The sequence below is a fragment of the Andrographis paniculata genome, unplaced genomic scaffold, assembly GCF_009805555.1.
Source record: "Andrographis paniculata isolate CXL003 unplaced genomic scaffold, ASM980555v1 Contig74END, whole genome shotgun sequence".
Taxonomy (NCBI): domain Eukaryota; kingdom Viridiplantae; phylum Streptophyta; class Magnoliopsida; order Lamiales; family Acanthaceae; genus Andrographis; species Andrographis paniculata.
The window spans coordinates 3,986,857-4,005,322 of record NW_026137611.1 but is presented as its reverse complement, the minus strand read 5'-3'; the positions used below and the strand labels follow the sequence as shown (position 1 = coordinate 4,005,322).

Below are 18,466 nucleotides of genomic sequence, written 5' to 3'. Positions count from 1 at the left end.
TTTTTGTGCCCAAAAATGAATCGTAAAGGCTATTGTGAAACCAAGGTTACTAAACTTCGATCCTCACTTCATGAGTGATTCTCGAGTACCTTTGGTTGAATAGTCATGAATGTATATTGTAATAGTTAGGTGATATATTTCTTTGATTGCCTAATTGTTTGTTGTGATAATCTGTGTTTGTTTGTTTCGTGTGCATTGCTTTCCATGTAGTCTATTTTGTGTGAAAATTCAACTAAATAATTTTCTGAAATTAAAAATAGAATTTGTTTTGAAATTAAAATATATTTTTTATTAAAACAACAAAATGGCTGATCAATCTAGTTTTTGTATTCAACCTTTTGATGGAAAAATGAATTATGCAATTTGGAAACAAAAAAAATGAGAAGTATTTTAGTCACTCAAAGGTTAATTAGAGAAATTGAGCCGGATCATGTAGCTCAAGTTCCTCTATGGAGGAAGACTGAGTTAGATGAAATGACTTAATCTATTATAATACTTAACTTAGCAGATCATGTAATTAGAGAAGTAGGTAAACAAGAATATGCTATGGCATTATGGAAAAAATTAGATGAACTATACACTCAAACTTCACTTCCTAGTAGGTTGTATTTGTTAGGAAAAAATTTTAGTTTTAAACTTGATTTGTCAAAATTAATAGATGAAAATCTGGATAATTTTTCAAAACTAATACAAGATATAAAACTTACTGGTGATAAAAAAAAATTGATGACTATAGTGCTATAGTTTTGTTAAATGTCATACCTAATACATACATGGATGTTAAATATGCTATTAAGTATGAGCGTGATAATGTGACATTAGATGTAGTTATTAATGGATTAAAATCTAAAGAATTAGATTTACAAATTCATTAGTCTAATAAGGGTGAAGTCATGTATGCTAGAGGTCTCCTTTTAGATCAAATAAAAAGGGTAATTCTAGTGGTGTGGGGGTTGAACGTGTGACCGTAAGGTCATGGATTCAAACTCCCGATGCCTCAGGTCACCTGCCACACATGGTTCGCCTAGTGTGACTTACCTGCCGGGCTTAGTTTGCAGGGTATTAGGTTCGGCCGGGGGTTTACCCAATGTACACTTTCGGGTAGCGGCTGCGAGTTCCCACGTCATAAAAAAAAGGTAATTCTAGAAATAATAATAATAACCAGAATAATAGTAATAAAAATATATCTAAAAGTAGAGGAAACAATAGATCTAGAACTCCAAATAAATGGGGTAAAAGATGTTATAATTGTGGTGATCCTAACCATTTTATACGTGAGTGTCCTAAGAAGAAGAATAATAACACTACAAACAATAATAATGATAGCCAACAACATGTTAATGAGTTAGCCAGCATTACATTACTTGATCATAATTGTGGTATGTATGTATGAATGGTTTATTGATTCTGGATGCACTTACCATATGACTCCTTTAAAATCAATTTTTGTGAATACAAAACTTTAGAAAATTGCACTGTTTCCATGGATGATAATAGTGTTTCTAATATGCTTGGAATTGGTAGTGTAAATTTAAAATTTAACACTGGTTTTGTTTTAAAATTAAACAATGTGAGGCATGTTCCTGGTTTATCCAATAATCTATTATCTTATGCTGCCTTATCAGATTTAGAATTAGAGAGAAAATGGGAAAATGATTGTATGAAAATTACGAAGGGATCTTTAGTTGTGTTTAAAGATGTAAAGCGTAATAATCTGTACGTTACTTGTGTTGAACCAACTAATATGCCTGTAAACACAATAAATTCTGTTAAAGAGAATAGTAATTTGTGGCATAAGATATTAGGACACTTAAGCAATAAAGGATCAGAAATTTTACATAAAAATGGATCCTTAGAAAATATAAAATTTAATCCAATGTCTTTTTGTGATAATTGTGTGTATGGTAAACACCGTAGGGGTCCAATTTTCCCATCCCCCTAGTGAAAAACATGAATTATCTAAATCTGTGTTAGATTATTTGCATGTTGATGTGTGGGGCCCAACTAGTGAGCCCACACATGGTGGGTTTAGATATTTTTTTATCTATTATTGATGATTTTTCTAGAAAAACTTGAGTATTTCTTATGAAGAATAAATCTAATGTGTTTGAGATTTTCAAAAATTGGAAAATTAAAATTGAAAATCAAATTGGAAAGAAATTAAATATCTAAGAACTGATAACGATTTATAATTTTGTAACTCCTGGTTTGATGATTTTTGTCAAGAAAATGGTATAAATAGACATAGGACTGTCTCCTACACACCTCAACATAATTGGGTGGTTGAGAGGATAAACCGGACTCTATTGGAGAGAGTTCGAAGCCTTTTGGCTTCATTCGGTTTGTCTAAAAAATTTTGGGGGGAAGATGTTATGACAGCAGCTTATATAGTCAATAGATCACCCTCAATTCCCTTGAATGGTGCTTGTCCTAAATTTCGGTGGACTGGTAGAAAAAAATGATTTTTCAAATATTCGGGTGTTTGGGTGTTTTGCTTTTATATGTGTTAATAGTGATAAATTGGACCCTAGAGCTGAAAATGTGTTTTCTTGGGTTATTCGGAGAGAGTTAAGAGGTATAGATTGTGGTTAAGATCTAAACCTGGTTTTAAAATTGTTATTAGTATAGATGTATTTTCAATAAAAATGAAATGCCCTGTTTAAATACTAAAAAATCTGTTTTGGATAAATATTAAATTAATATAATAAATTTAGACTCTAGTAATATTCCAAATAAGATGGAGTATAATGTTGTTAGTATAGGAGAGGTTGAAAATAATGTTGAAATTCGTGTACAATCTGATGTGAGAGATGAAAGTGTTTCTGAAAATGAGAATAACATTTCTAAAAATCAAAATAAATATGATTTTGATAATAGTAATCAAAATGAATCTGATTTTGATAATAGTAATCAAAATGGGTTAGAAAATTACCAATTAGCTAGAGATAGGGATATAATAGTCCCTAGGTTGTCTTCTAGATTTGGTGATTTTGATTTGTCTTCTTTGGCTTTTAAAGGTGTGTTTGTTTGGGGGTTTGGATTTTGAGTTGGGATTTGAATAGTAAAAATTTTGAATTTGAATAGTTGTATGATGTGATATAAATAGGTGTTGATGTGATGTTTTGAATGTAAAATTGATTTTTAGTATAATATAAAAAATGAAAAATAGGTGTTTGATTTGATGTTTTTGGGGGGAAAAAATTGGATGAATAGTAGAAATCTTATTAAATCCCCCAAACAAACACACCCTTAATGTATTTGAGAATTTAGATGGTAATAAACTTAAGACATTTAGAGAGGCCATGAATTTTGAAAATAAACATCAGTGGTTAAAAGCAACAAAAGAGGAAATGGATTCATTATATAATAATAAAACTTAGTGTTTAGTTCCTAAACCTCCTAATTGTTCGTTTGTTGACTGTAAATGGATTTATAAAGTTAAATAAGAAGATAATGGAATTAGGTTTCAGGCTAGATTAGTAGCTAAGAATTTTACCCAAAAGGAATAAATAGATTATAATGATATTTTTGCCTTTGTTGTCAAATTTACCACTGTTAGAGTCATGTTAGCTCTAGTTGCATTTTATGATTGAAAGCTAAAACGATTAGATGTTAAAACAGCCTTTTTACATAGGGAATTAAATGAGAAAATTTATATGGAACAACCTGAAGGTTTTGTTGATAAAAACAAAATGAATCATGTTTGTTTGTTGAATAAGTCATTGTATGGTTTAAAACAGTCACTTAGACAATGAAATATCAAATTTGATAATTGTATGAAAAATCTTGATTTTACTAAAAGCAAATTTGATTATTGTTTGTATTTTAAAACTGTTAAAAACCAACCTGTTTTTCTTCTTATTTATGTGGATGATATGTTGATTATTAGTCCATATTTAAAGCTGATTGATCAAGTGACTAAATGTTTATATGATAATTTTGAAATGAAACTGTTGTGTGATGCCAAAGTGATTTTAGGCATGTGTATCACTAGGGATAGAAAAAATTCAAGACTTTTTTTGAATCAGTTTGCCTATATTTCAAAAATTCTTAAGAAGCTTTCTATGAGTGATGCTAAATCTGTTTCTGTTCCTATGGCTTCTAATTTTGTGTTAAGTAGGGATCAATGTCCTAAGTCAGAATCTGATTTTGAATATATGAAACATGTGTCATATGCTAATGCAATAGGTTCCAAAATGTACTTAATGGCTAGCACTAGGCCAGATTTAGCTTATGTTATTAGTTGTTTAAGTAGGTATATGTCGAACTCTGGTTTAGAACATTGATATGCATTGAAATAGGTCTTTAGATACTTAGTTGGTACAATAAATATTGGTCTTATATTTGGTAAACATACTGAAAATGTTAAATTAGAGGGTACAATAAATATTGGTCATATATTTGGTCTTATATTTTGTGGATTCGAATTATGCAAATGATAGAGATATTAGGAAAAGTACAACTTCTTATGTTTTTACTTTGAACTTTTATAAGTTGGAAATCTCAATTACAACACATTGTAGCACTATCCACAACAGAATCTGAATATGTTGCAATAACTGAAGCTTAAAAGGAAGCATTGTGGTTAAAAGGTTTAATCAATGAATTAGGTTATTTGCAGCATGTTGTTACTGTTCTTTCGGATAGTAAGTCGGGAATCCAGTTATGCAAAAAGCCTGTATTTCATGACAGAACCAAACATATTGATGTGCGTTTTCATTTCATACGTGATATTGTATCTAAAAGAATATTAAAATTGGAAAAGATTCCTTCTGAATATAACCCATCTGATATGGGTATTAAAGTTTTGTCTGCAAACAAATTAGTATCTTGTATGAAATATATACACTGTGATACTTTTGATTAGCCTTATAATACTTGAAGTAGTTGGTAGGCTAAGTTAATGTTTTGTGGACTGACATTATGAATTTTATGTTTGCAGGTAAATATATGGGCGATGATATTCCCCAACTACTCAGACTAAAAATCCGGTGGAGGATTTGTTGGATTTTATAATCTAGTGGATTCACCCCATTAATAAGGCATGAACACACCCATTATTGCAGCCCATGAAAATTAGGCCCAAACCCGCGACCTTTGGGTTGACCCGTGCTCTCAACCTGCGCCCGCAACCCACGACCCGCTGAGGATCAGCGTCTTTCTTAGACATTGCGCTGACCTTCTGATTTGGAGTTTTAATCTTGACCGTTGGATCTCTTTTGACCTAGGTATATATATGAAGGATGAGAGAGAAGCCGCCATAATATACAATCTCTTCCTCTCTCTACAACGTCTCTCTAGCCTCTCTCATCCTCTCCCTAAACCCCTTCTCCGGCGATGGTTTTGTGACGGTTCACGGCGGTGCTTTCCATCTTGTGGAGCTCCTTAGCACGTTCGATTTTCCCCTGTGTTGGTTGTTTCAAGCTCCAAAGGGATCGTTCAATCTTGTAGGCGCTCGTTCGCCTTGTTTTCTTCTCTGCGGGGATCTCTTTTTATTTGTCGTGGGTTGTTAGGGTAGATTTTTGTGTGTTCGTCGCGTTTTGGGTGTATGTTTGTATCGATTTTGCGTTTCGTGAGTTGGTTTGGAGCTGAGCCTACAGAAACCAAAATACTAGTTCAATATTTTTACTCGATTTCGTTAATAAAATTTTTGATCTGTTCATATTTTACAATAACAACAGCCTCTCAAAAACCATTACAATAAAATTTTTTTACGTGATTTATAAGTGCGTTGATCGTTCACATTTTGTTATGAAAATTATCGGTACAGAGATTTTTTGTAACTCGAGTATATACACTGATAAAAAATCAATTCAATATCATTACAAATAACTTTTTATAACAAAAAATGACCATTTTTAGCCATTTTGAATCCGAATCTTAATTTGGCAGTGAATAAAGTACTTCAACATTTCACATCAAATATAAGAAAATATCAAACGAGTAAACAACACTTAATGTATAGAGATTAGTGTGAAAGCAGCTACTAGAAACAAACACCCCCCTTTACATAAAATAGTCATATAATAATAAATAAATGCATTAAAAAAATTAACACGTGTAAATATGTATATATATATATATATATTCCCGTCCCCATTTAATACATACCTTCAACACAACTTCCCCCAATTCCATCTCTCCACCACTACTGCCGCCGCAGAGTCGTGTATATTAAATATTTCTATTAGAACAGAGATTAATCAATCGCGATCATGATTAAAAGGAAAAAGATAATCTTAGTACCTTACCCAGCGCAAGGTCACGTGACTCCGATCCTCAAGCTCGCCGCCGTCCTCTCCAATCTCTCATTCCGGCCGGTAATCGTCGTTCCGGAATTCATCCAACGCCGCATCTCGCCGCGAATCGACGCCGGAATTATCTGCCTACCTATCTCCGACGGCCTCCCCGAAGACGCGCCTAGGGATTTCTTTGCCGTCGAGCGCGCCATGGAGGAAAACATGCCGCCGGCGCTCGAATCGATCATCCGCGCCGAGGAGGACGGCCAAATTGCGTGTCTGGTGGCGGATTTGCTGGCGTCGTGGTCAATCGACGTCGCTCGCCGCTGCGGCGTCCCGGCGGCGGGGTTCTGGCCGGCAATGCACGCCACTTACCGCCTTATCGCCGCCGTTCCGCAACTCATCCAAACAGGACTTATCTCTGAAAACGGTTAGTACTATTTATTTTGTTGTATTTTCTCTTAGGAGCTGTTAGTTAGTGCATTTTGTTGGATTATATGAAATTTGGATTTTAAATTCCTAATAAATTTATATTTAGTTATAAAATTGATAACGAAATTTTAAGTGTACGAGATTTTAAAATTCTGCAAATATAAGATTTTTCAGTAACAGTCATTATTTTTCATTTTACTATTATATCCTCCTATAAAAAAAATATATTTCTTTTCCCTTTTAATATTAAATATATATAAATATATATATTTACATTTAAATTATATTTTCTTAATTTTATAAAATATAATATTATATTTAAGCATACTATTACAAATCATATATTTATTTATAAAAATGTTATATATATTTAATTCTTTTACCAATGATAATTTAAATAAATTAATAATTTAAAATATCAATTAATAATTTAAATTTATTTTAATGGTGTATTAATTTTGTATTTTTAGTTTCAATTATTTTTTTTTATATTAAATATAAAAAAGAATGTCGATAGTATAAAAAATAATTAAATTACAGTATTTTTTAGTGTATAGATGATATATTACAATATATATTTTGTATGAATATATATTATATATTTTATTATTAATCGAAAATCTTATTAATTTTTTTTTTATTATAATACACTAATAAAAAATAAAATTTACGGAAAAAATAAATGGATGTAAAGTTTAATTTAGCACAATAAATAAAATTAGTGAAAGGATAATTACGTCATTTAAAATATCAAAAATCAAAATTTTTAAACCAAACACATGATAGAATTCTAAAGCTAAATATAATAAATCCTATCACATATAAAATTTACTGCAAAATCTCAATCTCATCGTAAACGTCATTGAACCAAATAGCACCTAAGCCTTTTCTTTTATTATTTTCATCTACTTTTTGTTATAAATAAATAAAAAAATCTCATAGTAATATTAAAAATATGTGCAGCTAGTGATTTTTTGCGTTTTTTTAATATAATTGTATTTTTGTAAGAAATAATAATATACATTATTTTATATGGAAACTTAAAAATTTAATATTCTTCGATCAATTATAAACTAATTTTTTAGTTTATTAATTAGATTATTTTATCATTTTAATCGTGTAATTGAAATTTATCACAAATTAATTTTATAAGTAAAATTTTTTGCAATTTTAGTCTTCCGGAACCGGAAATACTTACATGGCATCCATGTAGCTCACCGGAGGATACGTGTCCGCCAGACACCTAATGGGCACGTAGATTTTTATTTTTTTAATTTTTTTTAAATCTTTAATTTTCAATTTTTTTTTGAAAATTTTTAAATTTTTTATAAAAAAAATAAATTAAAATTTTTTAAATAAAATTTAAAAAATTTGGGTAAATTACTTTTTTTTAGTTTCATATCTTAAAGCAGTTATGTAAGTAAAAAAATTTCATTAAAATAGTCCTTCGATGCCGGATTCGCCATGCCGGCCCGCCGCTGCTGACTTAGTTGACATATCACCGCACGTAGATGCTACATTGGAGGACCATTTTAGCAAAAAATTTTTACTTATAAGACTATTTTCAAACACCATTTAAAGTTTTGAAAATGATAAAGGAGGTCATATATTAGACTAAAAGAATAGTTTACCAAGACATTTTGTAAAATAAAAATAAAATTCACGTGTCGCTTACATGGCATCTACGTGGCGATGACATGTCAGCCGCGTTAGCACCACATCAGCAACGACGGGCCAGCGTGGCGAGTCCGGCACCGGAGGACTAGCGAAAAATTTTTACTTACGAGACTATTTTCAAACATTCAGATACAGGACTAAAAGAACAATTTACTCTAAAAATTTTCCACGCGTCGCTGACGTGACATTTACGTAGCGATGACATGTCAGTCGCGTCAACGTCATGCCAGCAACGGCGGACAAGCGTAGCAAGTCCAACACCGGATGACCAGTTTTAACGTAAAACTTTACTTGCAGGATTATTTTCAAACATAATTTATTTAAAGTCCTAAAACGATAAATATGTCATATACCGGACTAAAAAATATTTTACCCTATAAAAAATTTTAGTTTGAATTTATTTATTTTTATATAAAATATAAAAAGTTAGTAATATAAAAAATAATATATTGTATTCAATATTAATTTATTATAAAAGAAAACATAAAATATTATATATATATAATAAAATTGTTCATAACTTCCTTGTGATTTCAAAATTTAGCGTAAAATCTCCCCGTACTTTAAAAATTGATACTTTAAAAAAAGATATTTATACTTTAAAAAACGTTGTATGAAACTACACATCCATGAAATATTCCTTGTGTGATGAGAATATGATCTTTAATCTGTATTTTTTGTATGACAGAGGAATTTTATGTAATATTGTTTAAAATATAAGAGAACGTAATGCAATTTTTAAAATAAAGTAAAGATTTACACTGAATTTTGAAATCACATAGAAATTTTATACAATATTTTTAAAAACATAAAAGAATATCATGCAATTTTTAAAATAAATTGAGAATTTACGTTGAGTTTCGTAACAATAATAAAATTATTTACAATTTTGCCTATATATATTGGGTATCTATCACCGGTTTTTATTGTTTTTGGGTGAAAATATATTATTTTTATAAATTGATCTGTAGGATGGCGTAGATAGTTAATAGTTAATTGTGTTTGTTCGGGGGTTTTGAATTTTGAGTTAGGATTTGAATAGTAAAAATTTTAAATTTGAATAGTTGTATGATGTGATATAAATAAGTACTGATGTGATATTTTGAATGTAAAATTGATTTTTAATATAATATAAAAAATAAAAAATAGGTATTTAATTTGATATTTTTTAGAGAAAAAAATGAAATGAAAAGTGAAAATCCAATCCCCAAACAAACAATCGAAGAGATTAATTATTATAATTGCGTTGGTCAACTTAAATTTAATTCGTGTGTGGCACTTTAATTGGCCACGTGTGTCCGATTACTATAATGTAGATAAATTAATTTGTTTTATATACTTTCATTTTTAGACTATTATATATATTTATATTTAATTTTAAGATATTTAGAAGTAACTAATAATTTGTTTTTTAAATTATTTTTTATACGATTTTTAATATATATAATATTTATATTTTTAAAAAAATTAAAAAAGAAATTCAAAATAAAATATTATTTTATAGTATATTACTCTCTCCGTTCCAAAAAGAAGTATCTATTTGTTTTTTTGCATGTAATTTTAGAAATATTAGTATTATATTGGGATATAGTAAGAATGAAGTAGAAATGACTAAAATAATCTTGTTAGTACGTGTGATATAAAGGTAATGACATTTGTGTAATATATTGTAAGTTGTAAGGGTATTTGTAATGTTAGATAAAAGTACAGTTACTAAAAAAAATAGATACTTTATTATGGGACAGACTAAAATGGAAAAATAGATACTTTGTTATAGACGGGGGAAGTATTAACTTTTTATACTTTCTAAAAAAAAATTCAATCCAAAACATAAAACAAACAAATTCGTATAAAAAACTTAAAACTAAAAATCATTATAAAAGTTGGGATGTGTTTATACTTTTATTTTAATGCCCTGTTCGCTTAGATGAATTATTATTTAAATGTGATATGAGAATTATATCAAAAATATAAAATATATTATTTTAAATTTATTTTTTTACTTTTGTAATCGGTATTTGAATTTTTCTTTAAATTTTTTAATTTTGTAATAAATATTTTATATTATTTATTATTATGTTTTAGGGTTCACAATTTTCAATATTGGACTTGGTAAACAAAACCTTTGTGTGTATATATAAATATATATATATATATATTTATGTTAATTATGAAGAAGATATATACATAATTTAAAGGGTAAACTATTTTTTTAATCCTGTAATTGGACCCTTTTATCATTTTAGTCCCGTAAGTGGAGCATGTCGCAAACTAGTCCCATAAGTAAATTTTTTTTGTTGTTTTAGTCCTCCGGCGCCGGAGACGCCCGCGTAGCTCGCCGGAGGTGACGTGTCCGCCAGGTGTCCCGCCAGGTCAGCGACACCTGGCAGACACGTGGATTTATTTATTTTTTTAATTTTTTTTTAATTGGACCAAATAAAAAAAAAAACAAATAAAATTAAAAATAAATTAAAAATAAGTTATAAAAAAAATTAAAAAATGAAATAAAAAATCCACATGTCCGCTAGGTGTCGCTAACCTAGCGGGACACCTAGCGGACACGTCACCTCCTGCGAGCCACGCGGGCGTTTCCGGCGCCGGAGGACCAAAACAACGAAAAATCTTTACTTGTGAAATTAGTTTGCGACAGGCTCCACTTACGGGACTAAAATGATAAGAGTCCAGTTATGAGATTAAAAAAAACAGTTTATCCTAATTTAAAATAGTATGTTAAAATATATTGTATGAGCCTATTTATATTTATATTTGTATTTGTATTTTCTATAATATTAATTGAAAAATGTATTAAAAATATTTGTTAGAAAAATATAACTATGGATAAAAAAACTTTAAATAAGTGCCGTCTTTTATTATGTTGAATAATGATAATAATAATAATAATAATTTCTTTTTAGTTTAAAATGAATTTAGAGGTTTATATTTTTTATTTAAATAATACTATTTGATACTCCCTCCTGTTCAAATTTGGAGTTTTGTATTAAATTAAAAAATATTTTATTAGTGAACAGAAATGTATAAGAATTTTTAATATTTTTGTCATTTGAATTTATGTATAAAATAACTGTACATGTAATGATATTTGTTGTAATTTAAGTAGAAGATAAATATATTTTAGTATTAGTGTATGGTTATTTTTTTCTAAAAATATGAAATAGATACTTTAAAATGTGACAGATGAAAATGGTTACAATAGTACTTTGAATTAGAACGGAATGAGTATAATATTTCGTAATAAATAAAATATATATTTTTTAGAAAAAAACTGTGTCCGAGTGTGTTTGTTTAGTATTTTAATTTGAGTTATTTTTTATATGGGATTTAGAAAATTCTGTCAATAATATAAAAAAATAATCATTTGTATTAAATTATTAATTTTTTGTACGATAATAAAATATAAATTATTTATATTCTGTTTGATGTATATATAACAATATTTTTTTATTAATATTCACCAAAAATTGTGTCCGGTAAAAAAAAAAAATTATTAAATGAACAAACCTCTGGAGTTCAAATACTAGAAAATTAAAAATAAGTTGAAAAGAAGCACACCCCATATGCTATTGGATATAAAATAGTTGTATGATGTAATATAAATAAATATTAATGTGATATTTTGAATAAAAAATTATTTTTAGTATAATATAAAAAAATAAATAATTTAATTTAATTTTAATTTGATATTATAGAAAAAAATGAATAATAGAAAATTTCGAACAATCTCAAAGTAACACAACCTAATAAGTTATGTTGTTTTATTTCATGTAGGATTACCAAGAAATCCCAATGCTCCTATAAAGTTATCATCCATGGATCCCATCTTCTCTACAAATGATCTCCCATGGCTCATTGGCTCTCTTTCTTCGCGAATTCGGAGGTTTCGATTTTGGACAAGAACCCTCCATCGAGCCGAATCCTTGCGATGCATTCTCGTCAACTCGTTCCCCCTCGAATCACCCTCCAACATTAATCCTATGCAACAAGTTTTAGAAATCGGGCCAATAATCATGCAACCCGCGACGGTAGCCAATGCCACATTTTGGGAAGAGGACTTCACTTGCCTCGATTGGCTCGACGAGCACGATGTGGGCTCCGTTGTTTACGTGTCATTTGGAAGTTGGGTGGGCCCCATTGATGACGGTAATACTTAACGATTTTTTATATTTTGTTATAATTCTTTAGAGTAAGTCTGTTGGTATTACTTGGTTATATCAATTAGATTAAGTAATTATTATTTGAGTCTATCTCATATCATACTTGATTTTATCATTGTTCTTCATGATGAGTTTAAAACTATATGAAATTTTTTCTTATGTGTTCAAAAATATTACAGTGAATTCCTTAATATTTTAAAAAATATTGCGTATAATTCCCTTTTAAAGGGATCCCATGGAATTTTATGTAATATTTTCGAAAATACAAATTTTTTTTACATATTCTTTTGAAATTCTGTGCAATATTTTCGAAAATATAAGAAAACTTCATATAGTTTCAAAATCATGAAAGAATATGATATAAACTTTTTAAATCAAACGTGGGTGATGAATACTTTTATCTATTATTAATAAGATACAACTTTAAAAAGTACTAATATTGTAATATATGACAGGTAAGATAAAAACCTTAGCCCTAACGCTCGAAGCATTGGGGTTGTCATTTGTATGGGTGTTAGGGCATGCATGGCGCCGAGGGCTTCCGCTAGGGTATGCTGCTAGAGTGGCAACACATGGGAAGATTGTCTCGTGGGCCCCGCAAACGGAGGTGCTTCAGCACCCGGCCGTCGGATTTTATATCTGTCATTGTGGATGGAATTCGACCATGGAGGCAATACTTTGTAAGAAACCTTTGTTATGCTATCCTATTGCAGGGGATCAATTTTTAAACTGTCGATATATTGTGGATGTGTGGAAAATCGGAGTGCATATAAAAGGATTTGATTTTGAAGAAGTAAAAAATGGGATTGAGTGGATTGTCGAAAATGACGAAGTGAGTACTCGCATCGAGAAGTTGAATGAGAAGATATTCGGAAATGATGGGAGCTTCAAGGCGATGAGTAATTTTTCTACCTTTGTTGAAGATATTAATATGTAAGTTCAAATAGATGTTCATTTCATAAATTTTGGTTGGTTTTGTTTTTGTTTTTTTTTTATGCACCATAATTAGTTTTGAAGGGTGATCAAAACTATGATTACATCTACATTATTCACTTACGTTTCATACTTACGGGATTATTGTGAAATGCAAGTAATTTTTAATTTTTACATATAAGAATGTTTGTTCAATCATTTGTGCTTGATTTTAATTTCAAGTTAATCTTTTTACTATTATTTCGTATGATTTTCACTAAACATATTTTTTATTATTTAAATTAAATTTAAATAAAAAGTTTAAATTCAAACAAAATCAAATAAACGATTGGGACAAATTAATGGTTTGTTTGTTTGGCTTCTCAAAAGTCATCTCACAAGCAATGCGCACTTAAAAATTATTGTCTACTTTTTTTTTAAAAAAAAAAAGTGAATTCAAATGTACTTTTTATATCTTTTTCCGATAAATAAATACATTTATACATATTCAAAATTCTTTATTTAAATAAAAAACTAATCATCTTAATAATATGTAATTAAATATTTTGGTTTGTCTGTATTATGTCAATACCTGTCAATACTAAATATATTATGTGAAAATATTTTTAAATCCAAATATTTTGGAAAGTAGATAATTTGTAATAATGTGGTCCAAAAATGACCTCCGGTAATAGGGTCATGCCATAAATACGCCAAGTTGTCCCCTCTATCATATAAGGGTTGATAAGAGATTGGGGCGGTGGTGCAATTGCACGCTTTCCCTGGGCTATTCGGCAGCTGTATCTGCGGGTTGTTGGAATGAGCTAACGGATGTTGCGGAAACTAAGGAATAGGTCCTTGACATGGGGAACTTATGCATATTCTCTCGGTCCACTTTGTTGGAATATATGGGTATTGCGAGAATAAACTCTACCGTGAAACCGAGTTGAAGATGGATTTTCTTTCCGAAAATTAGATACGCCTCAGTAGTGCCTTCGGTAGCTGACGTTCTAACCTAAAAATAAAACGGTTTCTGTCTCTAATGAGAGTGGAACCTCTAATCGTTGGAGGTCCAACGAACAAAAACGAGAGAGAAACTGAGCTGGGGAGGTTTAGAAGAGAGGAGAGAATGAAGAGAGAGTTGTTGGTATTGATATTAGGATGAAGAGGGGAGACCATTTATATAGGTGTCTCCACTCGGTCAAAATAGTAGGGGATTAATTACGTTCATAATTACAACCTTAATTATCGATATAATTTATTCTAAATTCAAACCTTCCGTTTGAAGCAGTCGTAATTGATTATAATTACAAACTTTCTGTTTGTAACGATCGTAATTTATTCTAATTTCAAACCTTTCGTTTGAAACGATTGTAATTTATTCTAATTTCAAACGTTCCGTTTGAGATTATAATAAATCTATCAAACGGATAATATTTTATCCAAATAATACTGCGACTTAGGCCATATACCCGAGTTTAATTTGAGGTTGTACAATTTAGTTTGTCTCGAGACAGACAAAATAGCCAAAATATTCACTACCCCCAAAAAAGTCATTTGGTGCGGAAAAAACCGCAGCAAGTCGGTGCCATTTATGCTTACATGGCGCGGTCATTGTCACGGTTGGAATCCACAGCCGAATGGTGCTTCCAAATATCGACGGTGCCGCAGTCCGTACTGTAAATAACACTATAGGCGCCAAAAGTGGTGCCAATCATAAATAATTTATTTTAAAAAATAAATAATAGGCGCCGAAAGTGGCGCCAATCATAATTATTTTTTTTTAAAAAAAAATAAATGATAGGCGCCGAAAGTGGTGCCAATCTTAATTAATTTTTTTTAAAAAAATAAATAATAGACGCCAATGATGGCGCAAAATTTAATTAATAATAAATAAATTATATTTTATTTTTGGTGCCAATAATCGCTCCACACAAAGTAGTGCCTTCAGAAACTACTGATCATCAATAAATATATTTACGGATTATAAGCAAACTTCAAATTATAAGGCATATAACCACCAAATAGCTTTGGACAACCAAAAAATCATAGAATTGGTAATACCACTTAATCAGAGCTGAACTCACATAGAATTGGATAACAACAGGAAGTAGAGATTGGTCCACCAGATTCCTTAGCTCCTCAGACCAGGAATTCTAAAGAAGATACAAAACATCTGAGAGTGAAGCAACTTGCGTTTTCCTGTTTTCAGCACCCATGGAGTGATTTGCAACAAGACAAACACTGCTCCAAATCTTAAGCATCCAAAACAGCCATGGGGAGTATTTTCAAGAGTCCCAACTTCTGATGCATTTTTCTTTGGAACCCATTACTAACTAATGGTTCTTCTGATTTAGGTTGTTCAATATCCCAGAGAAACCCATTTTCCTTCTCCACAAAAAGTTTGTCAAAATCATTGCCATTGGTTGTAGAACAAGATTCAACATATGCAATGTAGCTATCTGCAACAACCAAACCATGAGTTAGACATATGCAGAACAATCTCGTAAATACAGGATAACAAATCGAAAACTTTCAGATACACACAAACATGCTGAACTGACACAATAGACTAAACTTACTAGCACAAACAAAAAGCAAGCCTCCACTCTTACACATGCATACTCAAGAAAATGTATTCTCACCTGAACAAAAACCAAAGATAAATTCCCAGAGCATTCATTCACATTGATTCAAAACTGACTTGAATACCTAAAATTGTTACATCATTCAAAACTGACTTGAAACTTAGTCTGTGTCCCTCTGCTGCATAAGTGGCTGTTTCATATGCATCATAATGCTGCAATGGAGGGTCACCTTAAAGCATCTGCAATGCTACTAGTACATTTAACTGATGCTTAGATAATCGATTTTGTGATTTGTTGTTGCTAGAAAATACAAATTACCTCATATAGTATTATGGAAGAAGAAAATACATCAACCTTCTCATCGTATTTCCAGTGCATAAAGACTTGAGATGCCATGTAACGATCTATTGAAGCAAGATAAAATGAAAGCATCATTAATGATTAATCCAAATGCAAATCTGCACAGAGGCTTCTTAATTAGAATAGCTACTCACAACTTCCGGTTTCGCCGGTCATTTTGTAGACATCATAAGAATGTCGTCATTTTGCATTGACAAGAAGAACATTCCTGGACAAATACAGAATATAGAAAGTGATTTCATCTCACTGGTATAGAACAATTAGTTCCCACACTCTCGACTGGAGTGCGTCAGGCACAGATAGATAAACTGCAATAGTCTGAAAACCAATTTAAGATCTATTTTACCGAAATTCCAACCAATCAGATCCCTCTCTATTATGACATTTGGCTCTGTGTGAAGATACGCCATGCCTTTGTCCAAACAAGAATACAATAATTAGAGTGGCATACAACACTTCTAGAGTGATAATAAACACAATGGAGATTAATATCAAGGTCCACTAATTTTCGAGGAAAATACTACTTCAATTTACCTAGCAATATCCATTGCTAAATTGATTGCAGTTAATGGATTCAGTGCTCATTTGCCCTTTAATTGTTGATATAAATCACCCTACAGGAGAAGACAATTCAGAGACTACACATATATGCACTCCTTGTGTGAATATCACTCATCCCTCTCAAGTACTCCGTGATCAACATCAAGGTTTTTTTTTATTATTTTTTCAGTAACAGACGTTCACAGCTACAGGCGTTCCCTTCCATAAAGCTTTCACTATCTCACCAAATGACCCCTGACAATATCAAACTTTGTCAGAGATTTACAAACATTGTTACTAAAGAAAACATCAAACCTAAAACACTGCTACTATTTAGTTGATAAAGGTAGAAATCAAACAAAATTTAATCCTAAGAAACTCCAGAACAAATTAAAATTTGAACCTTTCAACTTTAGAGCTCTCATCCAGCCAGCCAGCAACCATGCCTAGAAAGAAAAAAACACAAATCAAGCATGTCACTACAACAAACTAATACACAATTCTTAAGGAATATTAGATAGACCAAAATAGGCTGATATAACTAAATGGGAAGTTTTACACTTCATTATCCTCTTACTCATTGTCTTCACTATCGTACTCTTCAATGTCTTCAGCAGAATCCCTTATTTGATACGGATCAAATGAATTCTTGTCAAATTGTGGAATATACGGAGAAGTTTCTTGTGGCTGAGAAAGCATCCGACTATATTGTCCACCTTGAGACATCGACATTATAATTTGACGAAGCTGTCCAATCATATATTTTTAGTTCAAAATAATAAAAAATTATTATTAATCTCTTATATGCAACAAATACATACTTGTCTCAATTCTTCATCTTGTCGTTGGAACCGTTGTTCAAATTATTGCTGCAATTGTTGATGTATTTGCTCTTCGTCCTGGTGTAACCTTCATCCATTGCATCCGATTCTGAGGCATTATGGCTTGGAACATGTTGCGAGCATGAACCCTGAAAAATCAACTTGGCAACTTTACCTCTTGAACCAAGACCGGGCACACGACCTTTCTCGTTAAAACCTTCAAATGCATTAATCAAATCTTGGTTGGGACATGGTGGAACATCGTTACCATATCTTTGCGTATATTTTTTAAGCTCTGCCTAAATTTTTTTTTTTTTTTAAAAAAAAACATCTAGCTATACAATTCTAAGAACAAAACAATATGTCATCAATGAAAATTTGTACCTCATGATCAATTGCTTTTTTAGAAGGAAGCATCCCATCCTTTTTATCATAGCATTTTTTATAAAGCTCAACTTCGGTGGGTAAATGTCCTAATTGCTCTACCTGTACAAAATTACATATTAAAATACTGAATATCTTTTTTTTGACATATAACTTTATATGTTAAAACATACCATTTGTCGTCTGACCCTACCCATGGACCGTGCACCACCTCGATATTGATTTGCCATAGCCTCGGGGTTTTTTGCTTGATTTTCTTTATTTCGTATTTGCATATTTTTATATTTTGTAGTATCCCATTACGTAATATTTCCAACCATTTATCTTCTCGGATCCAATTC

At 30.7% G+C, this 18,466-nt stretch overlaps 2 protein-coding genes across 2 annotated transcripts; one reads left to right on the top strand and one right to left on the bottom strand.

The window, feature by feature from the left end:
• The first annotated feature begins 6,096 nt into the window (after positions 1–6,096).
• Positions 6,097–13,632, top strand: LOC127266178 (UDP-glycosyltransferase 82A1). The gene is made up of 3 exons (XM_051296343.1): positions 6,097–6,669; positions 12,135–12,506; positions 12,976–13,632. Exons 1-3 carry the CDS (start codon positions 6,216–6,218, stop codon positions 13,455–13,457), a joined length of 1,308 nt encoding a protein of 435 aa, XP_051152300.1. The 5' UTR covers positions 6,097–6,215; the 3' UTR covers positions 13,458–13,632.
• A 3,949-nt stretch (positions 13,633–17,581) lies between these two features.
• LOC127265817 (uncharacterized) lies at positions 17,582–18,385 on the bottom strand. Its single transcript, XM_051295826.1, has 4 exons — positions 18,299–18,385; positions 18,126–18,227; positions 17,742–17,890; positions 17,582–17,667 (listed from the first exon to the last, which is right to left on the bottom strand). Exons 1-3 carry the CDS (start codon positions 18,353–18,355, stop codon positions 17,747–17,749), a joined length of 303 nt encoding a protein of 100 aa, XP_051151783.1. The 5' UTR covers positions 18,356–18,385; the 3' UTR covers positions 17,582–17,667; positions 17,742–17,746.
• Between the last annotated feature and the right edge of the window lie 81 nt (positions 18,386–18,466).